General features: G+C 37.0%; 1 protein-coding gene across 2 annotated transcripts in view; it reads right to left on the bottom strand.

The window, feature by feature from the left end:
- LOC149832590 (oligoribonuclease-like) overlaps positions 1–14,361 on the bottom strand; it is a 48,794-nt gene that overhangs the window by 17,699 nt on the left and 16,734 nt on the right. For both annotated transcript variants that reach the window (XM_090014597.1, XM_090014596.1), the window contains exon 7: positions 12,507–12,596. In XM_090014597.1, the coding sequence (XP_089870723.1) occupies positions 12,507–12,596 (90 nt within the window). The remainder of the gene's footprint in view (positions 1–12,506; positions 12,597–14,361) is intronic.

Below are 14,361 nucleotides of genomic sequence, written 5' to 3'. Positions count from 1 at the left end.
ACAAGAGAAGGAGAGGGAGAGGGCCAAGAGGCCTTAAAAGGAGAGCCACCTAGGGGGCTCCCCATGTAGTCGTTGGGAGCCCCCAACGGTCACTAATGTGACCGTTGGAGGCCCCATCGACTACATGGTGGGGCCCCTTTTTAGTGAGCAAAAAACAAAAAAATAAAAAATACATATTACAAAAAAATAAAGAGAAAAATAAACTAAGAAAAACAAGTACCCCTATCGGGTACTTGTGAAATGACAGAAATACCCCTATCGGGTATTATATATATATATATATGAATTACATATATTTTAACACCCTCCCTCAAGCTTTACGGGGATATAACCGAAAGCTTGTTAAGGAGAAACAAAAACCGAGGAGCCGCAAGAGCCTTAGTGAAGAAGTCCGCCAACTGGTACTCTGATGTGATGTAAGGTAGTGCTATAGTTCCTCTTAGGTATTCATCTCGAACGTAATGGCAGTCCATCTCAATATGTTTAGTACGCTCATGGAAGGTGTGATTGCTTGCAATATAGATTGCGCTTTTGTTGTCACAACACATCTTCGAAGGAGTAGAGATGACAATGCCCATATCACTGAGGAGGCTTCTTAGCCACACAAGTTCCATGGTTGTAGTGGACATAGCACGATATTCTGCTTCCGTCGAGGACAATGATACTTTGTGTTGCTTCTTGCATCTCCACGAAATCATAGTCACCTAAGAAAACACAAAAACCGGTAGTTGAGACACGGTCATTAAGTTTTCCTCCCCAATCTGCATCAGTATAAGCAATTAAATCAAGTGACGAGGCAGAAGAAAGAAAAACTCCCTTAGTTATGGTATTTTTGATATATCTGACAATCCTTAAGACTGCACTCATGTGCACGGTTGTAGGTGCATGTTGAAACTGACTGACAGAGTGGCCGTGTGATGGATAGGTAGGTTAGAGACCCAACAAGTTGCCGGTAGGGAGTAGGATCCTCGAGAGGTGTTCCATCTTCCAACCTTAATTTTGCATTGATGACTTCTGGGGTTTCTGTCTTCTTGTCATCGGAGATACCCGATTTGGAACAGATGTCAGCAGCAAGTTTCATCTGAGAGAGAATGTACCCTCGAGGAGAGTACGCCACTTCAATTCCTAAAAAATATCTTAAGAAACCAAGGTCAGACATATCAAAATTTTCTTTCAAAACCTTTTTAATATCATTAATGCATTGCTCATCACTTCCTGTGATGATCATATCATCAACATAAAGTAGTAAAATAACTACAGAAGACCCTGCACTTTTCACAAACAAAGCAGTGTCAGTATAACATGAACGAAAATTTAAACTTGTCATTACATTACTAAATCTGTCATGCCAAGCCTTTGGAGCTTGTTTTAAACCATACAATGCCTTTTTAAGTTTAAGAATATTATTTTTACCAATACATACTCCTGGTAGGGGATCCATGTAAACTTCTTCATTTAATTCGCCATTTAGAAATGCATTCTTAACATCAAGTTGATAGATAGGCCATTTCTTTACAGACGCAATAGCAATAAGAGTCCTAACACTAGTCATTCTAGCAACAAGTGCGAAGGTTTCTTCATAATCTATACCATATTCCTGAGCATATCCTTTAGCTACTAATCGTGCTTTATAACGTTCTAATGAACCATCACTATTGGTTTTAATTTTGAAGACCCATCTACACCCTATTGATTTCTTTCCAGTGGGTAACGAAGTTATTTCCCAAGTTTTTGCTTTTTCAAGGGCACTAAGCTCTAAGTTCATGGCTTCAACCCATTGGGGAATATTTTTGGCCTCATTATAGTGTGAAGGTTCATGAAATGAATGTAATGCAATTAGACATGCTCTATATCTAGGAGTTAGGGACTCATAAGAAACAAACCTATTTGGAGGATTGGAGATCCGACTGGATCTCCTTAAAGATGTTTCTTCAATGTCGGATCCTTGAGAGTATTTTTCTAAGGCACTTATCTGAGTTTGTTGACCACGCCTAACATATGTTTGGATTGGTCTATTATTCTCATCTACAGCATTATCAAGAGGGATTTCCTCTAGGTCATTCAAAGACTCATTAGAGATTTCCTCTTCTTGAGGAGTCTCATCTTCTTGAGATAGAAGATCAAATAAAAAAGTATATTCACTTTCGTCAATATCTTTAGTTTTCACAAAACCATTTTCATTTTCCAAAAATGTTACATCTTTGGATACATAGAGTTTGTTATTTTTCAAGTCAAAACATCTAAAACCCTTTTGATTTTCTCCATAACCCAAGAAGACACATTCAATAGCTTTAGGAGATAATTTGTCCCGTTTATGAGTAAGGACAAAACATTTACATCCAAACACTCTTAATCTATTGAAGTCAGGTGTTCTTTCAAATAGTTTTTCGTATGGAGATGTATTTTGTAAGGATGAAGATATCATTCTATTTATTAAATAAGTTGAGGTTAAGGCCGCTTCGGTCCAAAAATTCTTTGGAATTTCTTTGGAAATAAGGAGTGTCCTAGTGGTTTCCATGATATGTCGATGCTTTCTTTCGGCCAAGCCGTTTTGTTGAGGAGTCCTAGGACACGATCTTTGATGACAAATCCCATTTACTTCTAAATAGTTTTGAAATTCATTTGATAAATATTCTCCACCCGAATCGGATCTAAGAGTAGAGATATTACTTGAAAATTGATTTTTAACTATCATATGAAATTTTTTAAAAAACTCAAAGACTTCGGATTTTAAATTGAGAAAGTAGATCCATACATACCTAGTATAGTCATCGATGAAAGTGACATAATAGGAGTACCCTCCTTTAGACATGACGGGGGAAGGGCCCCAAACGTCCGAATGGACTAACTCAAAAGGTCTTTTGGATACAAAAGTCCGGTTTGGAAAAGGAGTAGATTTCATTTTGCCAAAAATACAATTCTTGCAAACAAAATGTTTCTCGTTACAAAATTTCTTTCCAAATGGAAAAGAGTACATTTTTGAGAAACTTGGATGTCCAAGTCTTTGATGCCAAATATCAATATTTTTATCTTGGACATGGTTACAAAAAGAGTTCATGGGGAGTTTCAAGTTGCTCATGTAATAGAGATCTCCTCTTCTATGGCCTTGCCCAATCAGCTTTCCGGACCGGAGATCCTGTATAGAGCAATCCTTAGTTGAGAAGGAGATTTTACATCCATGATCGCATATTTGAGCAACAGAGAGGAGATTTAAATTAAGTTGAGGTACAACTCTCACGTTTGGCACAAAGAAGTCTTTTAAAAAGTTTAAGGTTCCAAGACTTTTAACTTGTAAAGATGTACCATCGGCAGTTGAAACATAGGAGTTTTTAAAGTTATTACATAAATCGGAAAGCTCATTTTCAAGGGGGGTCATATGAAAGGAAGCTCCAGAGTCAAGGATCCAAGACGACATACCTGGAGGAGAGGAGGAAGCTACAGCGGCACCCGAAGTTGATGGAATCTTGAGTAGAGTTTGTAGTGCCACCGATAGTTGAGCAAGAGAAAAAGAGTTTGTTCCTTTGATTGCTTCCTCTTTCTTTTGAGTAGCTTCTTCAACGGAAGCAACTTTCTTTTTTGGTGCTTCATTCAACTTAGGGCAATTAGGTCTTATATGACCCGGTTCTTGACAATGATGGCAAATGGCTTTTCTATAGTTGCCATTATAGTTATTTTGTCTTCCAAAATGTGGAGGTTTGTAGGTTTTCATATGGTTGCCGGGTTTGGATACGGCCAAGACATCATTTCCTCCTTTAATCATGCCAAGACGGGTTTCTTCTTGGCATATTTCGGCTATGGCATCTTCCAAGGGAAGAGGCTTTGATCTATGTAGGAGGGAGGATCTCACTTGTTCATATTCGGGCCTAAGCCCATGTAAAAATTGGAAAAAGTGTTCTTTTTCCATTTGTTCTCTCCTTAATTCCACATCTATACTAGAAACCCATTTTGGTTCTAGTAAGGATAGCTCATCCCATAGAGGACCAAGAGTGCTAAAGTAATCCCTAACACTCATTTCTCCTTGCTTGATAGTCCGGATTTTTTCTTGAAGAAAGAATTGACGAGCAAGGTCTTTTTGTGTAAACATACCTTTCATGAAGAACCATGCTTCATTTGTCATCCTAAATTTGGCAATGTTGGCGCAAATCTTGAGCTCCACATTATTCATGAACCAAGCAAGAATCTTGGCATGCTTACTCTCCCAATCTTCTATTTTAGATTGGTGATCTTCAATGGCCTTTATGCGGGCATCTCCTTCAAGAGCTTTTTCTTGATCGCCTTCCATCTTAGTTAGTTGGAGTTGTGGTTCCGGAATGGTGCCCATAACGTATCCCCAAAGTTTTTTCCCTTTGAGGTTGTTTTCCATGGCGGCGGCCCACATCATGTAGTTGGAACCATTGAGCTTGAAGGAGAGATCAATCTTTTGTTCTCCTTCCATAACAACCACTTACAAGAGAATATCAAGGAGAGAGAAACAAAAAAACAAATATAGCTACACCACTAGCTATATTAAAAAGAAGAGCATAAACCAAGGCTCTGATACCATGTAATGAAATATGCGGAAAAGCAAAGAGTGCACAAAGCACTTACAACATCTACTAATGAACAAACAAAGAGGGGCTAATACCCAAACCCACAAGAGACAACACAACATAAAAATATAAATGCCTCTTATTGAAAGAGAGAGAGCTCTCAAGAGTCAGAAATACAAGAGGGGAGCACCCCTATTTATACACAAGAGAAGGAGAGGGAGAGGGCCAAGAGGCCTTAAAAGGAGAGCCACCTAGGGGGCTCCCCATGTAGTCGTTGGGAGCCCCCAACGGTCACTAATGTGACCGTTGGAGGCCCCATCGACTACATGGTGGGGCCCCTTTTTAGTGAGCAAAAAACAAAAAAATAAAAAATACATATTACAAAAAAATAAAGAGAAAAATAAACTAAGAAAAACAAGTACCCCTATCGAGTACTTGTGAAATGACAGAAATACCCCTATCGGGTATTATATATATATATGAATTACATATATTTTAACAGTAGTGGCCATAGCACGATATTCCGCTTCCGTCGAGGACAAATATACTTTGTGTTGCTTCTTGCATCTCCAAGAAATCATAGAGTCACCTAAGAAAACACAAAATCCGGTAGTTGAGACTCGGTCATTGGGATTTCCTCCCCAATCTGCATCAGTATAAGCAATTAAATCAAGTGACGAGGCAGAGGAAAGAAAAACTCCCTTAGTTATGGTATTTTTGATATATCTGACGATTATTAAGACTGCACTCATGTGCACGGTTGTAGGTGCATGTTGAAACTGACTGACAGAGTGGACGGCATGAGCAATGTCTGGCTGAGTGATGGATAAGTAGGTTAGAGACCCAACAAGTTGCCGGTAGGGAGTAGGATCCTCGAGAGGTGTTTCATCTTCCAACCTTAATTTTGCATTGATGACTTCTGGGGTTTCTGTCTTCTTATCATCGGAGATACCAGATTTGGAACAGATATCAGCAGCAAGTTTCATCTGAGAGAGAATGTACCCTCGAGGAGAGTACGCCACTTCAATTCCTAAAAAATATCTTAAGAAACCAAGGTCAGACATATCAAAATTATCTTTCAAAACCTTCTTAATATCATTAATGCCTTGCTCATCACTTCCTGTGATGATCATATCATCAACATAAAGTAGTAAAATAACTACTGAAGACCCTGCACTTTTCACAAACAACGCAGTGTCAGTATAACATGAACGAAAATTCAAACTTGTCATTACATTACTAAATCTGTCATGCCAAGCCTTTGGAGCTTGTTTTAAACCATATAATGCCTTTTTAAGTTTGAGAATTTTATTTTTACCAATACATACTCCTGGTGGGGGATCCATGTAAACTTCTTCATTTAATTCACCATTTAGAAATGCATTCTTAACATCGAGTTGATAGATAGGCCATTTTTTCACTGACGCAATAGCAATAAGAGTCCTAACACTAGTCATTCTAGCAACAGGTGCGAAGGTTTCTTCATAATCTATACCATATTCCTGAGCATATCCTTTAGCTACTAATCGTGCTTTATAACGTTCTAATGAACCATCACTCTTAGTTTTAATTTTGAAGACCCATCTACATCCAATGGATTTCTTTCCAGAGGGTAACGAAGTTATTTCCCAAGTTTTTGCCTTTTCAAGGGCACTAAGCTCTAAGTTCATGGCTTCAACCCATTGGGGAATATCTTTGGCCTCATTATAGTGTGAGGGTTCATGAAATGAATGCAACGCAATTAGACACGCTCTATATCTTGGAGTTAGGGACTCATAGGAAACAAACCTATTAGGAGGATTGGAGATCCGACCGGATCTCCTTAAAGAGGTTTCTTCTAGGTTGGATCCTTGAGAGCATTTTTCTAAGGCGCTCATCTGAGTTTGTTGACCACGCCTAACATAGGTTTGGATTGGTCTATCTATAACATTATCAAGAGGAATTTCCTCTAGGTCATTCAAAGACTCACTAGAGATTTCATCTTCTTGAGGAGTCTCATCTTCTTGAGATAGAAGATCAAATAAAAAAGCATATTCACTTTCGTCAATATCTTTAGTTTTCACAAAACCATTTTCATTTTCCAAAAATGTTATATCTTTGGATACATAGAGTTTGTTATTTTTCAAGTCAAAACATCTAAAACCCTTTTGATTTTCTCCATATCCCAAGAAAACACATTCAATAGCTTTAGGAGATAATTTGTCCCGTTTATGAGTAAGGACAAAACATTTACATCCAAACACTCTTAATCTATTGAAGTCAGGTGTTCTTTCAAATAGTTTTTCGTATGGAGATGTATTTTGTAAGGATGAAGATATCATTCTATTTATTAAATAAGTTGAGGTTAAGGCCGCTTCGGCCCAAAAATTCTTTGGAATTTCTTTGGAAATAAGGAGTGTCCTAGTGGTTTCCATGATATATCGATGCTTTCTTTCGGCCAAGCCGTTTTGTTGAGGAGTCCTAGGACACGATCTTTGATGAAAGTAGATTCATACATACCTAGTGTAGTCATCGATAAAAGTGACGTAATAGGAGTACCCTCCTTTAGACATGACGGGGGAAGGACCCCAAACGTTCGAATGGACTAACTCAAAAGGTCTTTTGGACACAAAAGTTCGGTTTGGAAAAGGAGTAGATTTCATTTTGCCAAAAATACAATTCTTGCAAACAAAATGTTTCTCATTACAAAATTTCTTTCCAAATGGAAAGGAGTACATTTTTTAGAAACTTGGATGTCCAAGTCTTTGATGCCAAATATCAATATTTTTATCTTGGACATGGTTACAAAAAGAGTTAGTGGGGAGTTTCAAGTTGCTCATGTAATAGAGATCTCCCCTCCTATGGCCTTGCCCAATCTGCTTCCCGGACCGGAGATCCTGTATAGAGCAATCCTTAGTTGAGAAGGAGATTTCACATCCATGATCACATATTTGAGCAACAGAGAGGAGATTTAAATTAAGTTGAGGTACAACTCTCACGTTTGGCACAAAGAAATCTTTTGAAAAGTTTAAAGTTCCAAAACTTTTTACTTGTAAGGATGTACCATCGGCAGTTGAAACATAAGAGTTTTTATAATTATTACATAAATCGGAAAGCTCATTTTCAAATGGGGTCATATGAAAGGAAGCTCCAGAGTCAAGGATTCAAGACGACATACCTGGAGGAGAGGAAGAAGCTATGGCGGCACCCGAAGTTGATGGTATCTTGAGTAGAGTTTGTAGTGCTTCCGATAGTTGAGCAAGAGAAAAAGATTCATTTCCTTTGATGGCTTCCTCTTTCTTTTGAGTAGCTTCTTCAACGGAAGCAACCTTATTTTTAGGTGCTTCATTCAACTTAGGGCAATTAGGTCTTATATGACCCGGCTCTTGACAATGATGGCAAATGGCTTTTCTATAGTTGCCATTATAACTATTTTGCTTCCCAAAATGTGGAGGTTTGTAAGCTTTCATATGGTTGTCGGGTTTTGATACGACCAAGACATCATCTCCTCCTTTAATCATGCCAAGACGAGTTTCTTCTTGGCATATTTCGGCAATGGCATCTTCCAAGGGAAGAGGCTTAGATCTATGTAGGAGGGAAGATCTAACTTGTTCATATTCGGGCCTAAGCCCATGTAAAAATTAGAAAAAGTGCGCTTTTTCCATTTGTTCTCTCCTTAATTCCACATCCACACTAGAAACCCATTTTGGTTCTAGTAAAGATAGTTCATCCCATAGGGGACCAAGAGTGCTAAAGTAATCCCTTACACTCATTTCTCTTTGCTTGATAGTCCGGATTTTTTCTTGAAGAAAGAATTGACGAGCAAGGTCTTTTTGAGTAAACATACCTTTCATAAAGAACCATGCTTCATTCGCCATCCGAAACTTGGCAATGTTAGCGCAAATTTTGAGCTCCACATTGTTCATGAACCAAGCAAGAATTTTGGCATGCTTGCTTTCCCAATCTTCCACTTTAGATTGGTGATCTTCAATGGCCTTCATGTGGGCAATGCCTTCAAGAGCTTTTTCTTGATCACCATCCATCTTAGTTAGTTGGAGTTGTGGTTCCGGAATGGTGCCCATAACGTATTCCCAAAGTTTCTTACCTTTGAGGTTGTTCTCCATAGCGGCGGCCCACATCATGTAGTTGGAGCCATTGAGCTTGAAGGAGAGATCAATCTTTTGTTCTCCTTCTATTTCAAACACTCACAAGAGGGTAAATGGAGAGAGAAACAACAAGAAAAAAATATAGCTATACGACTAGATATATTAAGAAGAAGAGCATAAACAAGGCTTTGATACCATGTAATGAAATATGCGGAAAAGCAAAGAGTGCATTAGGCACTTACAACATCCACTAAGGAACAAACAAAAGGGCTAACACCCAAAACCCACAAGAGACAACACAACATAAAAATATAAAAGTCTCTTATTGAAAAGAGAGAGAGCTCTCTTAAGTGAAAAATACAAGAGGGGTTCACCCGTATTTATACACAAGAGAAGGAGAGGGGGGATGGCCAAGAGGCCTTAAAAGGAGAGCCACCTAGGGGCTCCCCATGTAGTCGTTGGGAGCCCCCAACGGTCACAAATGTGACCGTTGGGGGCCCCATCGACTACATGGTGGGGCCCCTTTTGTGTGAGCAAAAAACATAAAAATTAAAAATATAATTTACAAAAAATAAACAGGAAAATAAAAGAAGAAAAACAAGTACCCCTATCGGGTACTTGTGAAATGACTAAAATACCCCTATCGGGTATTACATAGATATATATATATAAATATATATATATATATATATATATATGAATTACATGTATTTTAACAGCAATGTCCTATACGTAGTGACTTGCACAGACGTGGGTTACCTTATGATACTTTATGACATGATCTAATTAGTTTCTGTACTTAAATTACTGCAAGCTCTGTATTTGAAATACTCAGATTATTGCGTCCCAGATTGTGGGCTGGCACATATCGATTTTTGATATCATAGAAGCATGTACAGAAGGTATAATTGGTCAATTAAAGTGTAATAAGCATGTGTCTGTTTTTGGATGTTAGTATGTCTGCATTTCTGTATCTTTATACATACTGGAAATCAATCCTCATTTTTGGCATTTGAAACTACAACGATACGTGGCTGCGTATTATATATTGAAAACCCAGCTATGTGCCTATGTTTTTGCATATTAAAATATCTCTCTGCACACATCTTTGTGCATATATAGACAAGAAATGATGCACGTTCATGTTTAAATGTCTTTACATTCCTGCGGCTCTCTCCCGCTCTGTGATGACATACTCTTACTACGCAGGTTAGGGCACGCTTATGGAAATATATAGGTGTTATATATAAGTGAAGCTGCATGTTTCCTGAAACGTACAATTGCACATTTAGATGCAAATTAAGTCTAAGGTTCGAATGCATTTGCAAACTGCATAAGAAGTTGATGCTCAAAATGCATACTAAGTCGCATATTCAGTTGTTATTAATTTGCATAATTTCTGATATTCAAATGTCTATTAAGTTACATACTTTATGAGATGTTCAAATGCATATCAAGCCGCACATTCTTTGATGATAAGTGCATATTAAGCTGCATAATTGCAGAGGTTCAAGTGCATATTAAACTGCAAAATTTCTGATATTCAAATGCATACTTTATAGAATGTTCAAATGCTATTAAGCTGCATAATCTCTAATATTTAAATGCATGTTAAGCTGCATATTTTCTAAAGTTCAAATGCCTAATAAACTACATATTTTCTGAAATTATCAAATGCCAACTAAGTTGTATATCTTTTAGAATGTTCAAATGCGAATGTGTTCGAAAAAATATATAATTTTATTTACCAAATATCTGATATTACACTGTGTGCTCTCTAAATGAAACAAACGGGTCTCTGCTTATTTGGCAAGAGTTGTCAGCGCACGTCCCCATGTGTTGGGACATTGCAAGTTTAAAACCTAATGATAGGTTGTGGCAACTTACCATTGAGAAAAGAGTTGATCGCTTAACCGAACCTGCAAGTCGGTTGACTGTAGGCACATAAGTGTCAAGCCAGTTTGAGGGTCACACACTAGTCCTCGAAATTATAAAATGAATACAGATGTAAATTCAAATATATATGAATATTTTTCGCCTAACTAGTTTAAAGGTACCAGGGCATTGGTGCTTGATGGTTTAAAGATATCAGAGCACTTTGGGTGGGTCTGCGTAATTTTATAGATAAAGGTGGGTTAAGATATCTATTTAGGGTATGGACAATTGTGGGTCTACTACTACTGTAGTATGATTCAAAATTTTGAGTGTCTTTGAGCTACTGGATTCAGACCAAGAAAAACCCTGATAATTAGAGAAATACAAATTAATAAGATAGCAACCCACTCATATTCAGGTTTACCTTGAAGAGGGTAAGTAGTACACAATTCCAGAGACATGTGCTTATTGTTTCAAGCGGCAATGACTCGTTGGTCCCCAGTTCTCGGAGTTAGAGGACCCGGACTACCAAATTTGTCCTAGGTGGTAGCTCCACGTTATTCTTCAGAAGTTAAGGATGCATCATTGTTTTGAGCCTTTTAGAGGTTCTCTCGGTTATTCAACCGCTCCCTTAGGATTTAAGTTTTAGTTAGACATTCGGGTTAATAAGACACCAATGCATAATAAACCCTCAAATATTCTCTTCTGTTATGGTAGTTTTGGTCTGTGAGTACCCACGGGATAATTCAAGAGAAATATTAAATTTAACTTCTTATCACTCAGACAAATGATTATGAGCTTTATACATGAACATGGTAACCTGTGATTAGTTAATTGAGCATATGATTAATTGTTTAAACCTGTGATTATTTATTTGATTAGGTGATGATTCGTGATATGTTTTTTTGTGAGTTAGAATTGTGATATGTAATAAATTAGTTTTTTGTTACGTATTCATCCATGTCATGCATAGTATCATGCTTTACTGTTCATAGTTATTTCATCACATTGCATACTTATTACACAGTACTTCTGCAAAATCATAGTATTCTTCTACGCAGACTGGTTGTAGTCTGACACAAATTATTTTACTATTTTTCAGGAGAAGAGTAAAAGATCAAGAGTGCTTGAAGGATGATGTGCAGACCAAGATATATGATCTATTGTGTTTCCGAGATATTATATTTCAATTTGGTTATTGTTAAATGTGTTATTCAGTTATTCTGAACTCTGATCTTATGTTTTAAACTTTTATTAGAAATGAAATGAATGTTAGTTGCTTTGATGATTCCTGTAATGTGCCTGAAGTGTTTAACCCGGTTAATTTGAATATTTTCGCTGTTATAAAAAAAAAATCTCAAAAATTTGGGTTAAATTTTGGTGCGTTACAAAGTAAAACTAGATATGCTAAAAATTGAATACATATAGTTCTACTAAAGCAAACCTCTTTGACTTGAAAAAAAAAAAGGCAGTCTGCAATGCAATATAATGGCTTGTCTCAATTTTCACATGACATGCCTCCAAGCTGGCGCATAACTCAAAATGTAGGGGTTATTGGAGATAGATAATCTTTTTAATATTTCACAAAATAAGTTAATCAGATGTCTCATCTTCTCCTCTCTATCCAAAGTTTTACTTGAGCGCTTGAGAGATTCTTCAAGATCCAAGAAGAGAAAATTATCCAGATAAGCATGAGAAAAAGAAAAGAAAAAGAAAACAACAAATTAGCAGTGGATGACAGGCTCATTAATCAAGAGAAAACATAACTGTAAGAATGACTGATCTCAATGCATCATGTCACACCTCTGACCAAAATAATAAAATTTACAAAAAAATCTTATCTAATACCAGTTTCAGATTCACACCTACACTCAAATGGAAATAAACATGTGAATCTTTTCACAGAAAAAGTTGATTGAATATATCACAAAGTGAACAAAAGATCTGCACTCTAATTTGATCATGTCAAAAACTTTGACAATGGACCAATAAACGTTGTTAAGGCGAATAATTATACCTTGAGAAATTGGAAGTCTACATAAACAGAATTGCCAGCCAGAAGTGGCTGGTAACTGCCTCCAAGATGACTCTTAAGAAAATCTATAACCTACAAAACCAACATATGTAAATTGCAAACTAAATATCAGAGATATGAAAAAATATGCAAAGCAATTACAAAAGGAAGAACTAACTTTAAAGTTTAAATCAATCTGAATGTGTGCCAGTCAGTTATGACTTTTGCATGGAAAATAACTATGAAAATCAATTAAAGAGAAGCCATATTCTCTTTTTCCTAATATTCAAGGCATCATCTCTTGGCTGAAGCGTGCATGCACATTCACATCATGATCAATTAATTAATGTTTTCAAGTTGGGATTTCCCATACACCTGTTTGCTTCTTTAAACTTTATATTGATGTTCTAATAAGCATATCATGAGTACTGAAAGGGTCTAAGATATAGAATATTAGATTCATCATACTATATCATATTGTATCATAAGATACAGAAAAACAAATTAATTTTTTTAAGTTAAACAAACATTATATTTGAGCATAAAGAAAAATAAAATAATCACATCTCAGAAATAGATCATTCTTGTAAATTTTCACATTTCAAAAGCCACAAAGGAGCTGCTGTATCTCACGATATGGTACCATATCATACAATACATCCAACGGTATGATACTCACCTTCTTCCAATACAGGATGGAATCCCTATCCACCAAAATCTTCACTTCTGGTTTATTATTAGGAATCTTAGGTTTTTATTTAATAACAGATAGTTTCAAAATTCAGGATTTATTCAAAATATTCAATGATTTGATCATTAATAACAATGAGATTAATTCCTTATTTGCTACATTGTGTGCAGGTGCATTATACCATACCAACCTAAATACTACAATTTATTGAACTGTATCCTAGCATATGATCCAATCACGTCCACTTTCCTTTAACTAGAAAATTATATGGGATAAGGAATTATATATGCATGATGTGTCATATAGTATTAATGGTAACTGTTAAAAAGTAATATTTATAAGTGTGGATAGTCATACGTAATTAAGTAAATTATGTGTGACTCTTTTTGTGAACCTTTCTTTGATTAATCCCTATTTAAAGGGATTAGGGATCAATGAATTAATCTCTCTCTCTCTCTCTCTCTCTCTCTCTCTCTCTCTCTCTCTCTCTCTCTCTCTCTCTCTCTCTCCCTTTTTGGGTTTATCGTTGGATGCTGCTAGCCTCAAAACTGGGTGTCTGCTTCAACATGGTATCAGAGCAGTGTTCCCTCCTGGGATACTGTTGCTGATCGTGGGTCGTGGGATGCTGCTGTGGCTGACTGTGGGAAGTTGCAGCAAGTGTCGTGAAACGTGGATGGAAGCAATCAGATCAGGTGAAAATCTGATTCACTGGTTGGTGCTGTCGGCGTAGATCTGAAATCAGATCTGGGAAGTTGCAGCAAGTGTTGTGAAATGTGGATGGAAGCAATCAGATCAGGTGGAGATCTGATTCATTGGTTGGTGTTGTCGGCGCAGATCTGAAATCAGATCTGACAGAAGTCCCAGGGATCTGTCAAGCATTGAAGATCCAGATCTGAAATCAGGATCGTTGTCGATGATCAGATCTGGTGGAAATCTGATCAGTGTAGTTCAAAAACAAAAAGAGAAAAACTTCAATGGTCGTGGATAGAGATTTGATGGTCATCGTCGATCAGATCTGGAAATACTGATTAGATCTGAGATGAATATTTGTTTTTGGATCGTGTAGATTATTATCACAGAACAAGATTTCAACGTGGACCTGGACATATTGTTGATGGAGTCCTGAACCGCACAACAACATATATCGGTTGAGGTCTGATCAGACAT

Source organism: Nuphar pumila, chromosome 7, assembly GCF_984573655.1.
Source record: "Nuphar pumila chromosome 7, dmNupPumi1.hap1.1, whole genome shotgun sequence".
Classification (NCBI taxonomy): domain Eukaryota; kingdom Viridiplantae; phylum Streptophyta; class Magnoliopsida; order Nymphaeales; family Nymphaeaceae; genus Nuphar; species Nuphar pumila.
The sequence above is the reverse complement of the archived record's forward strand: the minus strand, read 5'-3'. Positions and strand labels throughout refer to the sequence as shown.